The sequence below is a fragment of the Eleutherodactylus coqui genome, chromosome 8, assembly GCF_035609145.1.
Source record: "Eleutherodactylus coqui strain aEleCoq1 chromosome 8, aEleCoq1.hap1, whole genome shotgun sequence".
NCBI classification, from domain to species: domain Eukaryota; kingdom Metazoa; phylum Chordata; class Amphibia; order Anura; family Eleutherodactylidae; genus Eleutherodactylus; species Eleutherodactylus coqui.
In genome coordinates this window covers 196333236-196345853 of record NC_089844.1, presented here as the reverse complement: position 1 = coordinate 196345853, position 12618 = coordinate 196333236, and the positions used below count along the sequence as shown (strand labels likewise).

Here is a 12618-nt window from a genome sequence, read left to right as displayed (position 1 = left end):
TAGAAACGCAGCAACAACCAGCAACCCGTCCGAAAAATACAACACGGCGCAAAAACACCAGGGCGTTTCCGGAACTTACAAAAATTCGAGAGGCAGAAAAAATGAAGACTGAGCGCCGCCATCACCCCACCCCTCCACCCCAGCCGTCACCGACCCTCGCCAACCCCCGCAGGATACCGTAGCCCTCACCAACCCCCGCAGCCCTCAATGACACCAGACTGACCCAACATCACTCACCAACACCCCCACAGGACACCGCAGCAGCCCTCACCGACCCCCTGCAGGAAACCGCAGCCGCCAACCCCCACAGCACAGTGTAGCCGTCACTGACACCAGACCGACTCCGCAGGACGCCGTAGCCCTCACTGACACCAGACCGACCCCGCAGGACGCCGCAGCCCTCACTGACACCAGACGGACCCCGCAGGACGCCGTAGCCCTCACTGACACCAGACGGACCCCGCAGGACGCCGTAGCCCTCACTGACACCAGACGGACCCCGCAGGACGCCGTGCCCCTGACGGACCAAGCAGGACGCCGTGGCCCTCACTGACACCAGACCGACCCACAGGACACCGTAGCGCTCACTGACACCAGACAGACCCCGCAACACGCCGTAGCCCTCACTGACACCAGACCGACCCCGCAGGACGCCGCAGCCCTCAATGACACCAGACCGACCCCGCAGGACGCCGTAGCCCTCACTGACACCAGACCGACCCCGCAGGACGCCGTAGCCCTCACTGACACCAGACCGACCCCGCAGGACGCCGTAGCCCTCACTGACACCAGACCGACCCCGCAGGACGCCGCAGCCCTCACTGACACCAGACCGACCCCGCAGGATGCCGTAGCCCTCACTGACACCAGACCGACCCCGCAGGACGCCGAAGCCCTCACTGACACCAGACCGACCCCGCAGGACGCCGCAGCCCTCACTGACACCAGACCGACCCCGCAGGACGCCGTAGCCCTCACTGACACCAGACCGACCCCGCAGGACGCCGTAGCCCTCACTGACACCAGACCGACCCCGCAGGACGCCGTAGCCCTCACTGACACCAGACCGACCCTGCAGGACGCCGTGGCCCTCACTGACACCAGACGGACCAAGCAGGACGCCGTAGCCCTCACAGACACCAGACGGACCCCGCAGCCCTCACTGACACCAGACCGACCCCGCAGGACGCCGCAGCCCTCACTGACACCAGACGGACCCCGCAGGACGCCGTAGCCCTCACTGATCCCAGACCGGCCTGGCAGGACGCCGTAGCCCTCACTGACACCAGACCGACCCCGCAGGACGCCGTGGCCCTGACACCCGACGGACCAAGCAGGACGCCGTGGCCCTCACTGACACTAGACCGACCCCACAGGACGCCATAGCCCTCACTGACACCAGACGGACCCCGCAGCCCTCACTGACACCAGACCGACCCACAGTACACCGTAGCGCTCACTGACACCAGACGGACCCCGCAGCCCTCACTGACACCAGACCGACCCCGCAGGACGCCGTAGCCCTCACTGACACCAGACCGACCCCGCAGGACGCCGTAGCCCTCACTGACACCCGACGGACCCCGCAGCCCTCACTGACACCAGACGGACCCCGCAGCCCTCACTGACACCAGACCGACCCCGCAGGACGCCGTAGCCCTCACTGACACCAGACCGACCCCGCAGGACGCCGTAGCCCTCACTGACACCAGACCGACCCCGCAGGACGCCGTAGCCCTCACTGACACCAGACCGACCCCGCAGCCCTCACTGACACCAGACCGACCCCGCAGCCCTCACTGACACCAGACGGACCCCGCAGGACGCCGCAGCCCTCACTGACACCAGACCGACCCCGCAGGACGCCGCAGCCCTCACTGACACCAGACCGACCCCGCAGGACGCCGCAGCCCTCACTGACACCAGACCGACCCCGCAGGACGCCGCAGCCCTCACTGACACCAGACCGACCCCGCAGGACGCCGCAGCCCTCACTGACACCAGACCGACCCCGCAGGACGCCGCAGCCCTCACTGACACCAGACCGACCCCGCAGCCCTCACTGACACCAGACCGACCCCGCAGGACCCCGCAGCCCTCACTGACACCAGACTGACCCCGCAGGACGCCGTAGCCCTCACTGACACCAGACCGACCCCGCAGGACGCCGTAGCCCTCACTGATCCCAGACCGGCCCGGCAGGACGCCGCAGCCCTCACTGACACCAGACCGACCCCGCAGGACGCCGCAGCCCTCACTGACACCAGACCGACCCCGCAGGACGCCGTAGCCCTCACTGACACCAGACCGACCCCGCAGGACGCCGTAGCCCTCACTGATCCCAGACCGGCCCGGCAGGACGCCGCAGCCCTCACTGACACCAGACCGACCCCGCAGGACGCCGTAGCCCTCACTGACACCAGACCGACCCCGCAGGACGCCGTAGCCCTCACTGACACCAGACCGACCCCGCAGGACGCCGTAGCCCTCACTGATCCCAGACCGGCCCGGCAGGACGCCGCAGCCCTCACTGACACCAGACCGACCCCACAGGACGCCGTAGCCCTCACTGACACCAGACCGACCCCGCAGGACGCCGCAGCCCTCACTGACACCAGACCGACCCCGCAGGACGCCGCAGCCCTCACTGACACCAGACCGACCCCGCAGCCCTCACTGACACCAGACCGACCCCGCAGCCCTCACTGACACCAGACCGACCCCGCAGGACGCCGCAGCCCTCACTGACACCAGACCGACCCCGCAGGACGCCGTAGCCCTCACTGACACCAGACCGACCCCGCAGGACGCCGTAGCCCTCACTGATCCCAGACCGGCCCGGCAGGACGCCGCAGCCCTCACTGATCCCAGACCGGCCCGGCAGGACGCCGCAGCCCTCACTGACACCAGACCGACCCCGCAGGACGCCGCAGCCCTCACTGACACCAGACCGACCCCGCAGGACGCCGTAGCCCTCACTGACACCAGACCGACCCCGCAGGACGCCGTAGCCCTCACTGACACCAGACCGAACCCGCAGGACGCCGTAGCCCTCACTGACACCAGACCGACCCCGCAGCCCTCACTGACACCAGACCGACCCCGCAGGACGCCGTAGCCCTCACTGACACCAGACCGACCCCTCAGGACGCCGTAGCCCTCACTGACACCAGACCGACCCCGCAGGACGCCGTAGCCCTCACTGACACCAGACCGACCCCGCAGGACGCCACAGCCCTCACTGACACCAGAAGGACCCCGCAGCCCTCACTGACACCAGACCGACCCCGCAGGACGCCGTAGCCCTCACTGACACCAGACCGACCCCACAGGACGCCGTAGCCCTCACTGACACCAGACCGACCCCGCAGGACGCCGTAGCCCTCACTGACACCAGACCGACCCCGCAGGACGCCGTAGCCCTCACTGACACCAGACCGATCCCGCAGGACGCCGTAGCCCTCACTGACACCAGACGGACCCCGCAGCCCTCACTGACACCAGACCGACCCCGCAGGACGCCGCAGCCCTCACTGACACCAGACCGACCCCGCAGGACGCCGTAGCCCTCACTGACACCAGACCGACCCCGCAGGACGCCGTAGCCCTCACTGACACCAGACCGACCCCGCAGGACGCCGTAGCCCTCACTGACACCAGACCGACCCCGCAGGACGCCGTAGCCCTCACTGATCCCAGACCGGCCCGGCAGGACGCCGCAGCCCTCACTGACACCAGACCGACCCCGCAGGACGCCGTAGCCCTCACTGACACCAGACCGACCCCGCAGGACGCCGTAGCCCTCACTGACACCAGACCGACCCCGCAGGACGCCGCAGCCCTCACTGACACCAGACGGACCCCGCAGCCCTCACTGACACCAGACCGACCCCGCAGGACGCCGTAGCCCTCACTGACACCAGACCGACCCCGCAGCCCTCACTGACACCAGACCGACCCCGCAGCCCTCACTGACACCAGACCGACCCCGCAGCCCTCACTGACACCAGACCGACCCCGCAGGACGCCGTAGCCCTCACTGACACCAGACCGACCCCGCAGGACGCCGCAGCCCTCACTGACACCAGACCGACCCCGCAGGACGCCGTAGCCCTCACTGACACCAGACGGACCCCGCAGCCCTCACTGACACCAGACCGACCCCGCAGGACGCCGTAGCCCTCACTGACACCAGACCGACCCCGCAGCCCTCACTGACACCAGACCGACCCCGCAGCCCTCACTGACACCAGACCGACCCCGCAGCCCTCACTGACACCAGACCGACCCCGCAGCCCTCACTGACACCAGACCGACCCCGCAGCCCTCACTGACACCAGACCGACCCCGCAGGACGCCGTAGCCCTCACTGACACCAGACCGACCCCGCAGGACGCCGCAGCCCTCACTGACACCAGACCGACCCCGCAGCCCTCACTGACACCAGACCGACCCCACAGCCCTCACTGACACCAGACCGACCCCGCAGCTCTCACTGACACCAGACCGACCCCGCAGCCCTCACTGACACCAGACCGACCCCGCAGGACACCGTAGCCCTCACTGACACCAGACCGACCCCGCAGGACGCCGCAGCCCTCACTGACCCCGCAAGTGCCGCAGTCCTCACCGACACCCCCGCAGGACACCGCAGCCACCGACCCCTGCAGCCTTCACCAACCCCCACAGGACAACGTAGCCCTCACTGATCCCAGACCGACCCCGCAGGACGCCGAAGCCCTCACCAACCAACCCTAGAGGATGCCGCAGCCCTTACAGAACCCAGAGGTCCCTGCAGCCGTGACGTGCCGTCGACAGAGCCGCTGATTAGCTGCGGGTCACACGGCAGAGCGGCGGTTTCTTTATTTTACACCTGTAGTTGTTTTCTGGTCGCAGTGGAGCCCCTCAGCTCCCGCGTGCGGCACCCCCTGGCGGTCCCAGGTCCGCATGTAGAGGTGGTGTTGAATAGGGATATATACCCCCGGTACGGCAGGCTCGCAGATCCTGTGAGCGCCCTCCTGTGGACAGAAGCTGCCGCGTCCTAAGCGTAAACTGTAGAGAAGACATGGGCTCTGGTGGGCGGGGTGTGAAAGATGTAGGAGGGGCTGATGACGGTGCGAGAAGCGCGGTCTGCCCACGTGATGCTGTGACGTATCTCCTGTGCGCCGACGTCATCTTCATGAGTCAAAACAACCGTGTGGAGCGCCGTGTGAGCCGCCGCGCAGGTGAGGGCGGGCCGCCTGTAGGCTCCTCCCCGGTCTCTGCTGCCACTTCTCACCTCTTTGTATTCGGTTTCCTGTAGGATGTCGAAGAGAAAAGTTACATTTGAAGATCTTCCTGAAGAAGAGGAGAAAAGCAAGAGAAGGGTGAGGAGGGGCTTCTAGCATGGGGGGTTATCTCACATCCCAGGGGGGGACAGACAGACAGATTCCCTCGCTTCATCCCAGGGAGAGGGGACAGACGGGCGGCCCCCCCCTCGCTTCGTCCCAGGGAGAGGGGACAGACGGGCGGCCCCCCCTCGCTTCGTCCCAGGGAGAGGGGACAGACGGGCGGCCCCCCCCCCTCGCTTCGTCCCAGGGAGAGGGGACAGACGGGCGGCCCCCCCCCTCGCTTCGTCCCAGGGAGAGGGGACAGACGGGCGGCCCCCCCCCCTCGCTTCGTCCCAGGGAGAGGGGACAGACGGGCGGCCCCCCCCCTCGCTTCGTCCCAGGGAGAGGGGACAGACGGGCGGCCCCCCCCCCCTCGCTTCGTCCCAGGGAGAGGGGACAGACGGGCGGCCCCCCCCCCTCGCTTCGTCCCAGGGAGAGGGGACAGACGGGCGGCCCCCCCCCCTCGCTTCGTCCCAGGGAGAGGGGACAGACGGGCGGCCCCCCCCTCGCTTCGTCGCAGGGAGAGGGGACAGACGGGCGGCCCCCCCTCGCTTCGTCCCAGGGAGAAGGGACGGAAGCGAGGGGCGGCCCCCCCCCTCGCTTCGTCCCAGGGAGAAGGGACGGAAGCGAGGGGCGGCCCCCCCCCCCTCGCTTCGTCCCAGGGAGAGGGGACAGACGGGCGGCCCCCCCTCGCTTCGTCCCAGGGAGAGGGGACAGACGGGCGGCCCCCCCTCGCTTCGTCCCAGGGAGAAGGGACGGAAGCGAGGGGCGGCCCCCCCCTCGCTTCGTCCCAGGGAGAGGGGACGGAAGCGAGGGGCGGCCCCCCCCCTCGCTTCGTCCCAGGGAGAGGGGACGGAAGCGAGGGGCGGCCCCCCTTCGCTTCCGTCCCAGGGAGAGGGGACAGACGGGCGGCCCCCCTCCATCCCTCGCTTCTCCCTGGGGGGGGGGGGTCCGCTTCCACCCCGGGGATAGAGAACTTCGTTGTGTCTTGGTGGGGGTGGTCTCTGTGTTTGTCGTATCCGGCCGGGGGTACTAGTGGGTCGTGAAGGGTTGTCTTATACTTATACAAGGACTTGGCTTTTTGTCGCAGTTTCCCGATACTGTGGGAGGTCCCGGCAGCCGCTTTAAGGGAAAGCATTCTCTGGACAGTGATGAGGAAGACGAGGAAGAGGATGGATCTGGGGAATCCTCCAAGTATAACATGCTGGCACCAGAGGATGTAGAAGGTGAGCGCCCCCTGATGGCAGAGGAGGCTGACTACTGTGTCTACGGGTAAAGGATCTGGAAATGTTTAGCTTGCAGAAGGCTGAGAGGAGACTTAATAGCCGTCTACAAATATCTGAAGGGCTGTCACAGTGCAGAGGGATCAGCCCTATTCTCATTTGCACAAGGAAAGACTAGAAGCAATGGGATGAAACTGAAAGGGAGGAGACACAGATTAGATATTAGATAGTGAGGGGGATCAATGAGTGGAACAGGTTGCCACAGGAGGTGGGGAGTTCTCTTTCAGTGGAAGTGGTCAAACAAAGGCTGGACAAATATAGGATGATTTAGTGAATCCTGCACTGAGCAGGGGGTTGGAACCGATGACCCTGGAGGTCCCTTCCAACTCTACCATTCTATGATTCTACTGGGCTGGTTCACAGGATGTATATGGGGGGGGGGGGATCTCCTGTAGTCTCTGACTTGTATTTTGGTTGTGCAGGGCAGGAGAATGCCACCCTGGAGTCGGAGGGCGGGGTGCAGATTACGCCCTTCAACCTGAATGAAGAGATGGAGGAGGGACACTTCGACTCAGAGGGAAACTATTTCTTGCGTAAGGAAGCTCAAATCCGAGATCACTGGCTCGAGAACATTGATTGGGTAAGAGATCTGGGCTCTGACCATCCCAGCCACTAACCATACCAGCCGCTGACCACTGACGCTGCTTTGTCCCTCAGGTTCGAATAAAGGAGCGGCAAGCTCCGCCTCCTGTCTCTGGTGAGGATGAGGAGTCGGACTCGGATGAAGGCAGGGCTCCCATGGAGATGAAAAACATCTTGGAGGAGATTCTGAAGGTGTTGCAGCCGGGGGAAACTGTAGCCAAAGGCATCCAGCGCTTGGGAGGGGGTGGATCTCAGAAGAAATCCAAGAGGGTCAAGCAACGCAGAGGGCCGCCAAACTCCGACCTGAAGGATGCAGCCGAGGTGACACAGCGTAGTGCAGAGGACAGAACAGACGCACCGCGGACTGCGGAGGTGCCGAGTGGCGAAGACCCACAGCCGGAGGACACTGTCTGTCCAGATGAGAAGTTGGAGCCTCTGGATCAGCTCATCTCCCTTGCGGATCAGATGGTGGCTCTTGGGGTGTATGATGTGTATCAGGACTCCTATGAGAAGCTGGCATATAAACTGCGTGCTCTGGAGCCACCACCTGCGCCCGCCCTTGACATGTTTGCAGATGAGGTGGAAGAGGAGAAGCTGGCAACCAAAGATGGTAAGGAGGTCTGGGCCGAGGAGCCCAGTGCTGGCAGTGGCTGGCGCTCTGACACTGCCTTCTCGTTGTAGTGGTGCACGCGGACGATGACGTTCTGTGGGAGTATAGATGGGAGAATAAGGAGGGTGCAGAGCTGTACGGCCCATTCACCAGCACCCAGATGCAGGTAAGATGCCACCTGTCCTGTCTCAGCACTTCCCCCTCCCCTATACACTCATTGACAAAACAAATGCACCTAGAAGAAGTTGTTAGAATCAGATGATGCATTCTCTGTGTGATTGTAATGATACAAGTGGTTACAATAGAGCAAAAGAGTAGATTTTGGGGGTAGATTGTACAATTTAATGGAGGCTTTAGTACAGTGTTTCCCAAACGCCAGTCCTCAAGACGCTGCACTAGTACCACGTTGGGCCGCCTCTAGGCTGGATACATGAGATATGCTCGGGCATGGAGGTATACAGGCTCAGTATGCCCACAGACTTTGCGAGTGGGTCTCTAGACCGTGCACACTTGTAGGCTGCCGAAGCTGGTCCCATAAACGCTCGATATGGGATATCTGCTAACTGGGCAGGCTCCGGAAGTGTGACAATGTTGTGGAGGTTCCTGTGACCCCCTCATGTGTACGGCGGAGTATTATCCTGCTGCCTCTTGGAAGCCCCCATAAGAGGAACACATGGCTGCAGGATGTCCTGAACATATCTCTGAGCTGTCATTGTCCCGGGGACAGACTGTCGTATGCGATGGGTTCGTAGACCATCACACCAGCAGGGGGCAGTGTGCCACTTCACAGCAAAGGCAGGATTGAGGCCCTCACCCCGAGGTCTCCAGACACTAACACAGCCATCGTCAGCGCCCAAACTAAACCTTGATTTGTCACTAAAGACAATTTGATAGCAGTCTAGGTTTATTGTTCATGACACCACTGCACACAAAGCCAACGCTGTTGGGGTGTTGATGGCAGGAGTCATAATGGCGCTGTGACACTAAATTTCCTTCTCCTGAGTGCCTGGAATTAGTCTGAGCACAGACAGCGCTCTGTACTGAAGGTGCCACATGTGGCAGGACGGTGGACTATAAGACTTCATGTTTGTCGGTGGATCAGCAGATCCTCTCTAATGGTAATCTGTCCAGGCCCGCTAGCCTTGTCTGTGTGCCAATACTTAACCAGTGGTCCCAACCTTTAACAGCTTGGTCAGAACGGCCCAGATGGCGGGCAGTTGATCAAAACGATCATCCAGCATCTCTCGTTCCAATGATGCGCATCTTGTCAAAGTCTGTTGACTGGGCAAAACGTCTGAGTGCGTCGTAGAGGCATCTAGTGGACAGCGATCTCCCAACGAGGTCCGCTACACCCAAGCAGCGTCTGAGAGCCTTTTCATAGGGCGATGGGGGAAGCACTTTCACTGCCTGGGGTGGCACGATCCCGTGTCTAATCATCCCATGACTGTAGCCATTTACACATCTGCCTGAGCCAGAACTGCCGGATGCGTCTTGCAGCAATCTGACATTTCTATTGGAGTGCATTATTACTTTTTGTCAAGGAGTGTATTCTCTGTGTGATGGGGAATTATGTTGGCTTTCATTCCAGGAATGGGTGGACGATGGCTACTTCGCAGAAGGTGTGTACTGCCGGCGAGTGGACAGTGGCAGTGGGCAGTTCTACAACTCTCTTCGACTAGACTTTGATCTCTACGTATGAGAATGGGGCAGGTTGGCCCCTTGTCATGTGCTTCTGTTAAGGATGACGCAGCGACAGGTTGTGTGATAGCGGCTGTACTCCCAGGACGATCGTCCCATCTCGTGATGCTTTTAAAGTGAGAGTTGCTCCCTTCCCCAGGTGTCATAACTGAAATGTCCTATCTGTGGATCTGAGGTTTGTGTGATTGTCATTGTACAAATGGCCCCGGGTGCGATAACTTCTGTCCGTGTGCAGTGTGAGATGTTTGTAATAAAGGACTTTTATTCATCTGGGTGCAGTTTCTAAGAAGGCGCCATCTCCTGCCACCCAACGACCGAGCCATGCTGACATGGACACCTACCATATGACCTCATCCAGAGGTGTCACCGTATGACCAGTCGGTTCCACTGTGCCAGCTTCTGTTGTGCTGTATATCGTATTCCGGATGAGCTCTGTAACTGGTACATAGAGAGACCTGGGTGGGCTGATGCCTGGAGAACAGGACCTTCTCACAGAGCTGGAAGGTATGGAGGGAGGAATAACATCTGGGACTGTTTGTTGGGTTTTTTTTTTCTTTCATTATTTAGTCCCTTTTAGTTTTTGGGAGGGTAAAGCTTCAGTGTAAAGTGACCGTGATGGCTGATGAGTAGGGGGGCTTCGGATTGTGTGACCTCATTTTGCAAAAGGCTCCCACCTGCGACAACTAGAGATAATAGAAGAAGAAGTACTTACAGAATGCCGAGCTCATCTGACATCGCTGCCTGACCTCTGTGCCTGAATGACCGGCGTTCTCCTTACCCCAAATTGTAGAAAGAAGAGCAGCAGCAATGGGGATCCAGCGCCATATATGTACCTCGGGCTCAGGAAGGTGCAATAAATACTGTATATGGGGCATATTCAGGTGCCTGTATTTTCAGTGCATGGGGATCTATATGTGCGTGTGCTCCCCGTGCATGCTACGAAATAGATGAAGCAGGGTAAAGCATGGGAGATAGTCGCTGTATTAAGACTGTTATTTGGGTCCTTTTTTACTGTGCTGTGACTTGGCTGGCACGTTCCTCACCTTCCTGACGCCTGTGTCTTCCTTCTGTATGTGAATGACCCCCTTGAGTTGCAGCCTTTACTACTTACTGATAGCACAAGAGTTGGGGGTCCTCGTGCTCTTCAGCTATTCCTGATGGGGTGGATTGACCCTATGGTTCTGGTCTGATACTGGATTCCTGGGAGAGTGTAGGGAGCTTGGGTACCGTGGATGACGCCCTGATCCGACCGTCAAGTTACATCAAAACGCCGCATTTTGTGGAGCTCCAACTGGGCGCATGTCTGGATCTGCCTGGGAGTCCATCACCGGCAAGAAGAACTGGTTGAGCGAGAGTCTCTGACTCATCTGTTGTTTTTGTCTGGATGACAACATGACGTGGGGAGCTGCACCTTAAAGCCCTAATGGAGGGGATGGGGGAGTTTTAGGCTTGGTGTTCTTGAGCCTCAGAACAAAGGCTGAACAGGAGTGACTGAGAAAATGTAGAATGAAGTTCTCCGTACATGACTCCCACCCGCTCCCTATTGTGCTCCGGGCAGGAAGATCGCTGCGGCTGCCAACATGCTGGAGTTCAGGGGAAACTCCTTGGGTGCTTCAGGAAGATCCGTCTCTCAGGCTGCATTTACACGGCCAATATCCCGCACCAGTTTTACGCGTGTGCAATTTTTCTTTTGCTGTGAGGCAGAAAGAAAGCAGCATGTCCTATTTTCTTGTTGGTCTCGTACAAGAATAGTACATGCAACGGTGTGGTATCCCGAACATCACACAGAAGATGGATGTGCGACTCTCGAGCGCGATTCACTATCAGCCCTTCTTGTACCTGTTGGGGTGTTTGGTACATCTGATTGGAAGTGTGGCGCTGGCGGCCATACTATCTGGGAATAGAACTAAAGATCAGGAAGCGGCTTGCGTGCAGTTGGTGATCACAGACAGTGGACTCCTCTTTGCTGGCTGATGGTAAATTAAGTGTACCACAGAACTAATGGCACTCCAGCCTCTTGAGAAGTCGCAGCCCCTCCCTGATCGTTACACTGTGACCTGACATGAGACCCCACACATTAAGACCCTTTTACATGGAACAATTATCATTTAAAGAAACGGAAACGAACAATAATCGTTCGTTGTAAACGCAGCCAATGACAGACGCTAAAATATTCACTTTTTGTTCATTTCATGCAGGCGTAAAAATCGTTGGCTCATTCGCTGATCGTTAAGTTTAAATAGCGCTCAGTCAGTCATTGTCACTTATACAGCGAATTTGACAACTGAACGATATCTTGTTTGAATGAGCAACCAATGTATCTGCTGTATAAACGGCCGGCACGAGTGAAGCCTCACATCGTTCGCTGTAAACGGACCCTCACCATACACAAAGTGCTTTTACACTGAACGTCTTGTCGTGCGCAGATGCGGGCAGATTCTCCCAGCTATAATCTTTCTTGTGTTTTACTACTGAAATGAGCATCGCTAGTGAATGCAGGCGGAGCGGCCGGGGCTCGTTATGGCCCGTCCGCCTCCCTTCACAGTAATCCTATGGGAACAACTGCCTGGGTACACTCCAATTCACTGTTGGGTTTTCTACATGTAGAAACTAAACGACAGCTGAGAAGCAAACTACTTCTTGTTCGTCATTTAGTCTCTGCCTGCATTTACATTGAGTAATCGTTCGGCTGCAACTTCCAGTCTGGAGGTAAATTTAAATAAAAAAGGGCATTACCTTTTAAGGATAAAAAGTGAGCAGAGTGGGAGAGATGTCACGTTCTGCAGAGGGACATCGGTACATGCAGTCTGAGGAGAATCTAACGCTCCTCTGTGTTTACATATTTTATTCCTCGGTTCCTCTGAAGCAACCACGACTTCATAAAATTTCCCATGTGAACAGGTAAACCTTAAATAATGTATCAAATTAACGCAGACAAAGCTGGGTATATCAGCTAGTTTCTTATAAGTTCCAGGGGTTTGAATCCAGAAATCCCCTTTACCCCCTGAATGAGCTACCCACCACTTGGTCAGGCTCCTGGTGCAACACTTAACAGAAGACCAGCAGAAATCAGTAG

The 12618-nt window shown here is 59.4% G+C and overlaps 1 protein-coding gene across 1 annotated transcript; it reads left to right on the top strand.

The window, feature by feature from the left end:
• Positions 1-5107: 5107 nt before the first annotated feature.
• On the top strand, positions 5108-9810 carry CD2BP2 (CD2 cytoplasmic tail binding protein 2). Its single transcript, XM_066577214.1, has 7 exons — positions 5108-5225; positions 5303-5366; positions 6460-6595; positions 7075-7232; positions 7310-7844; positions 7916-8010; positions 9433-9810. Exons 2-7 carry the CDS (start codon positions 5304-5306, stop codon positions 9541-9543), a joined length of 1098 nt encoding a protein of 365 aa, XP_066433311.1. The 5' UTR covers positions 5108-5225; position 5303; the 3' UTR covers positions 9544-9810.
• The last annotated feature ends 2808 nt before the right edge of the window (positions 9811-12618 follow it).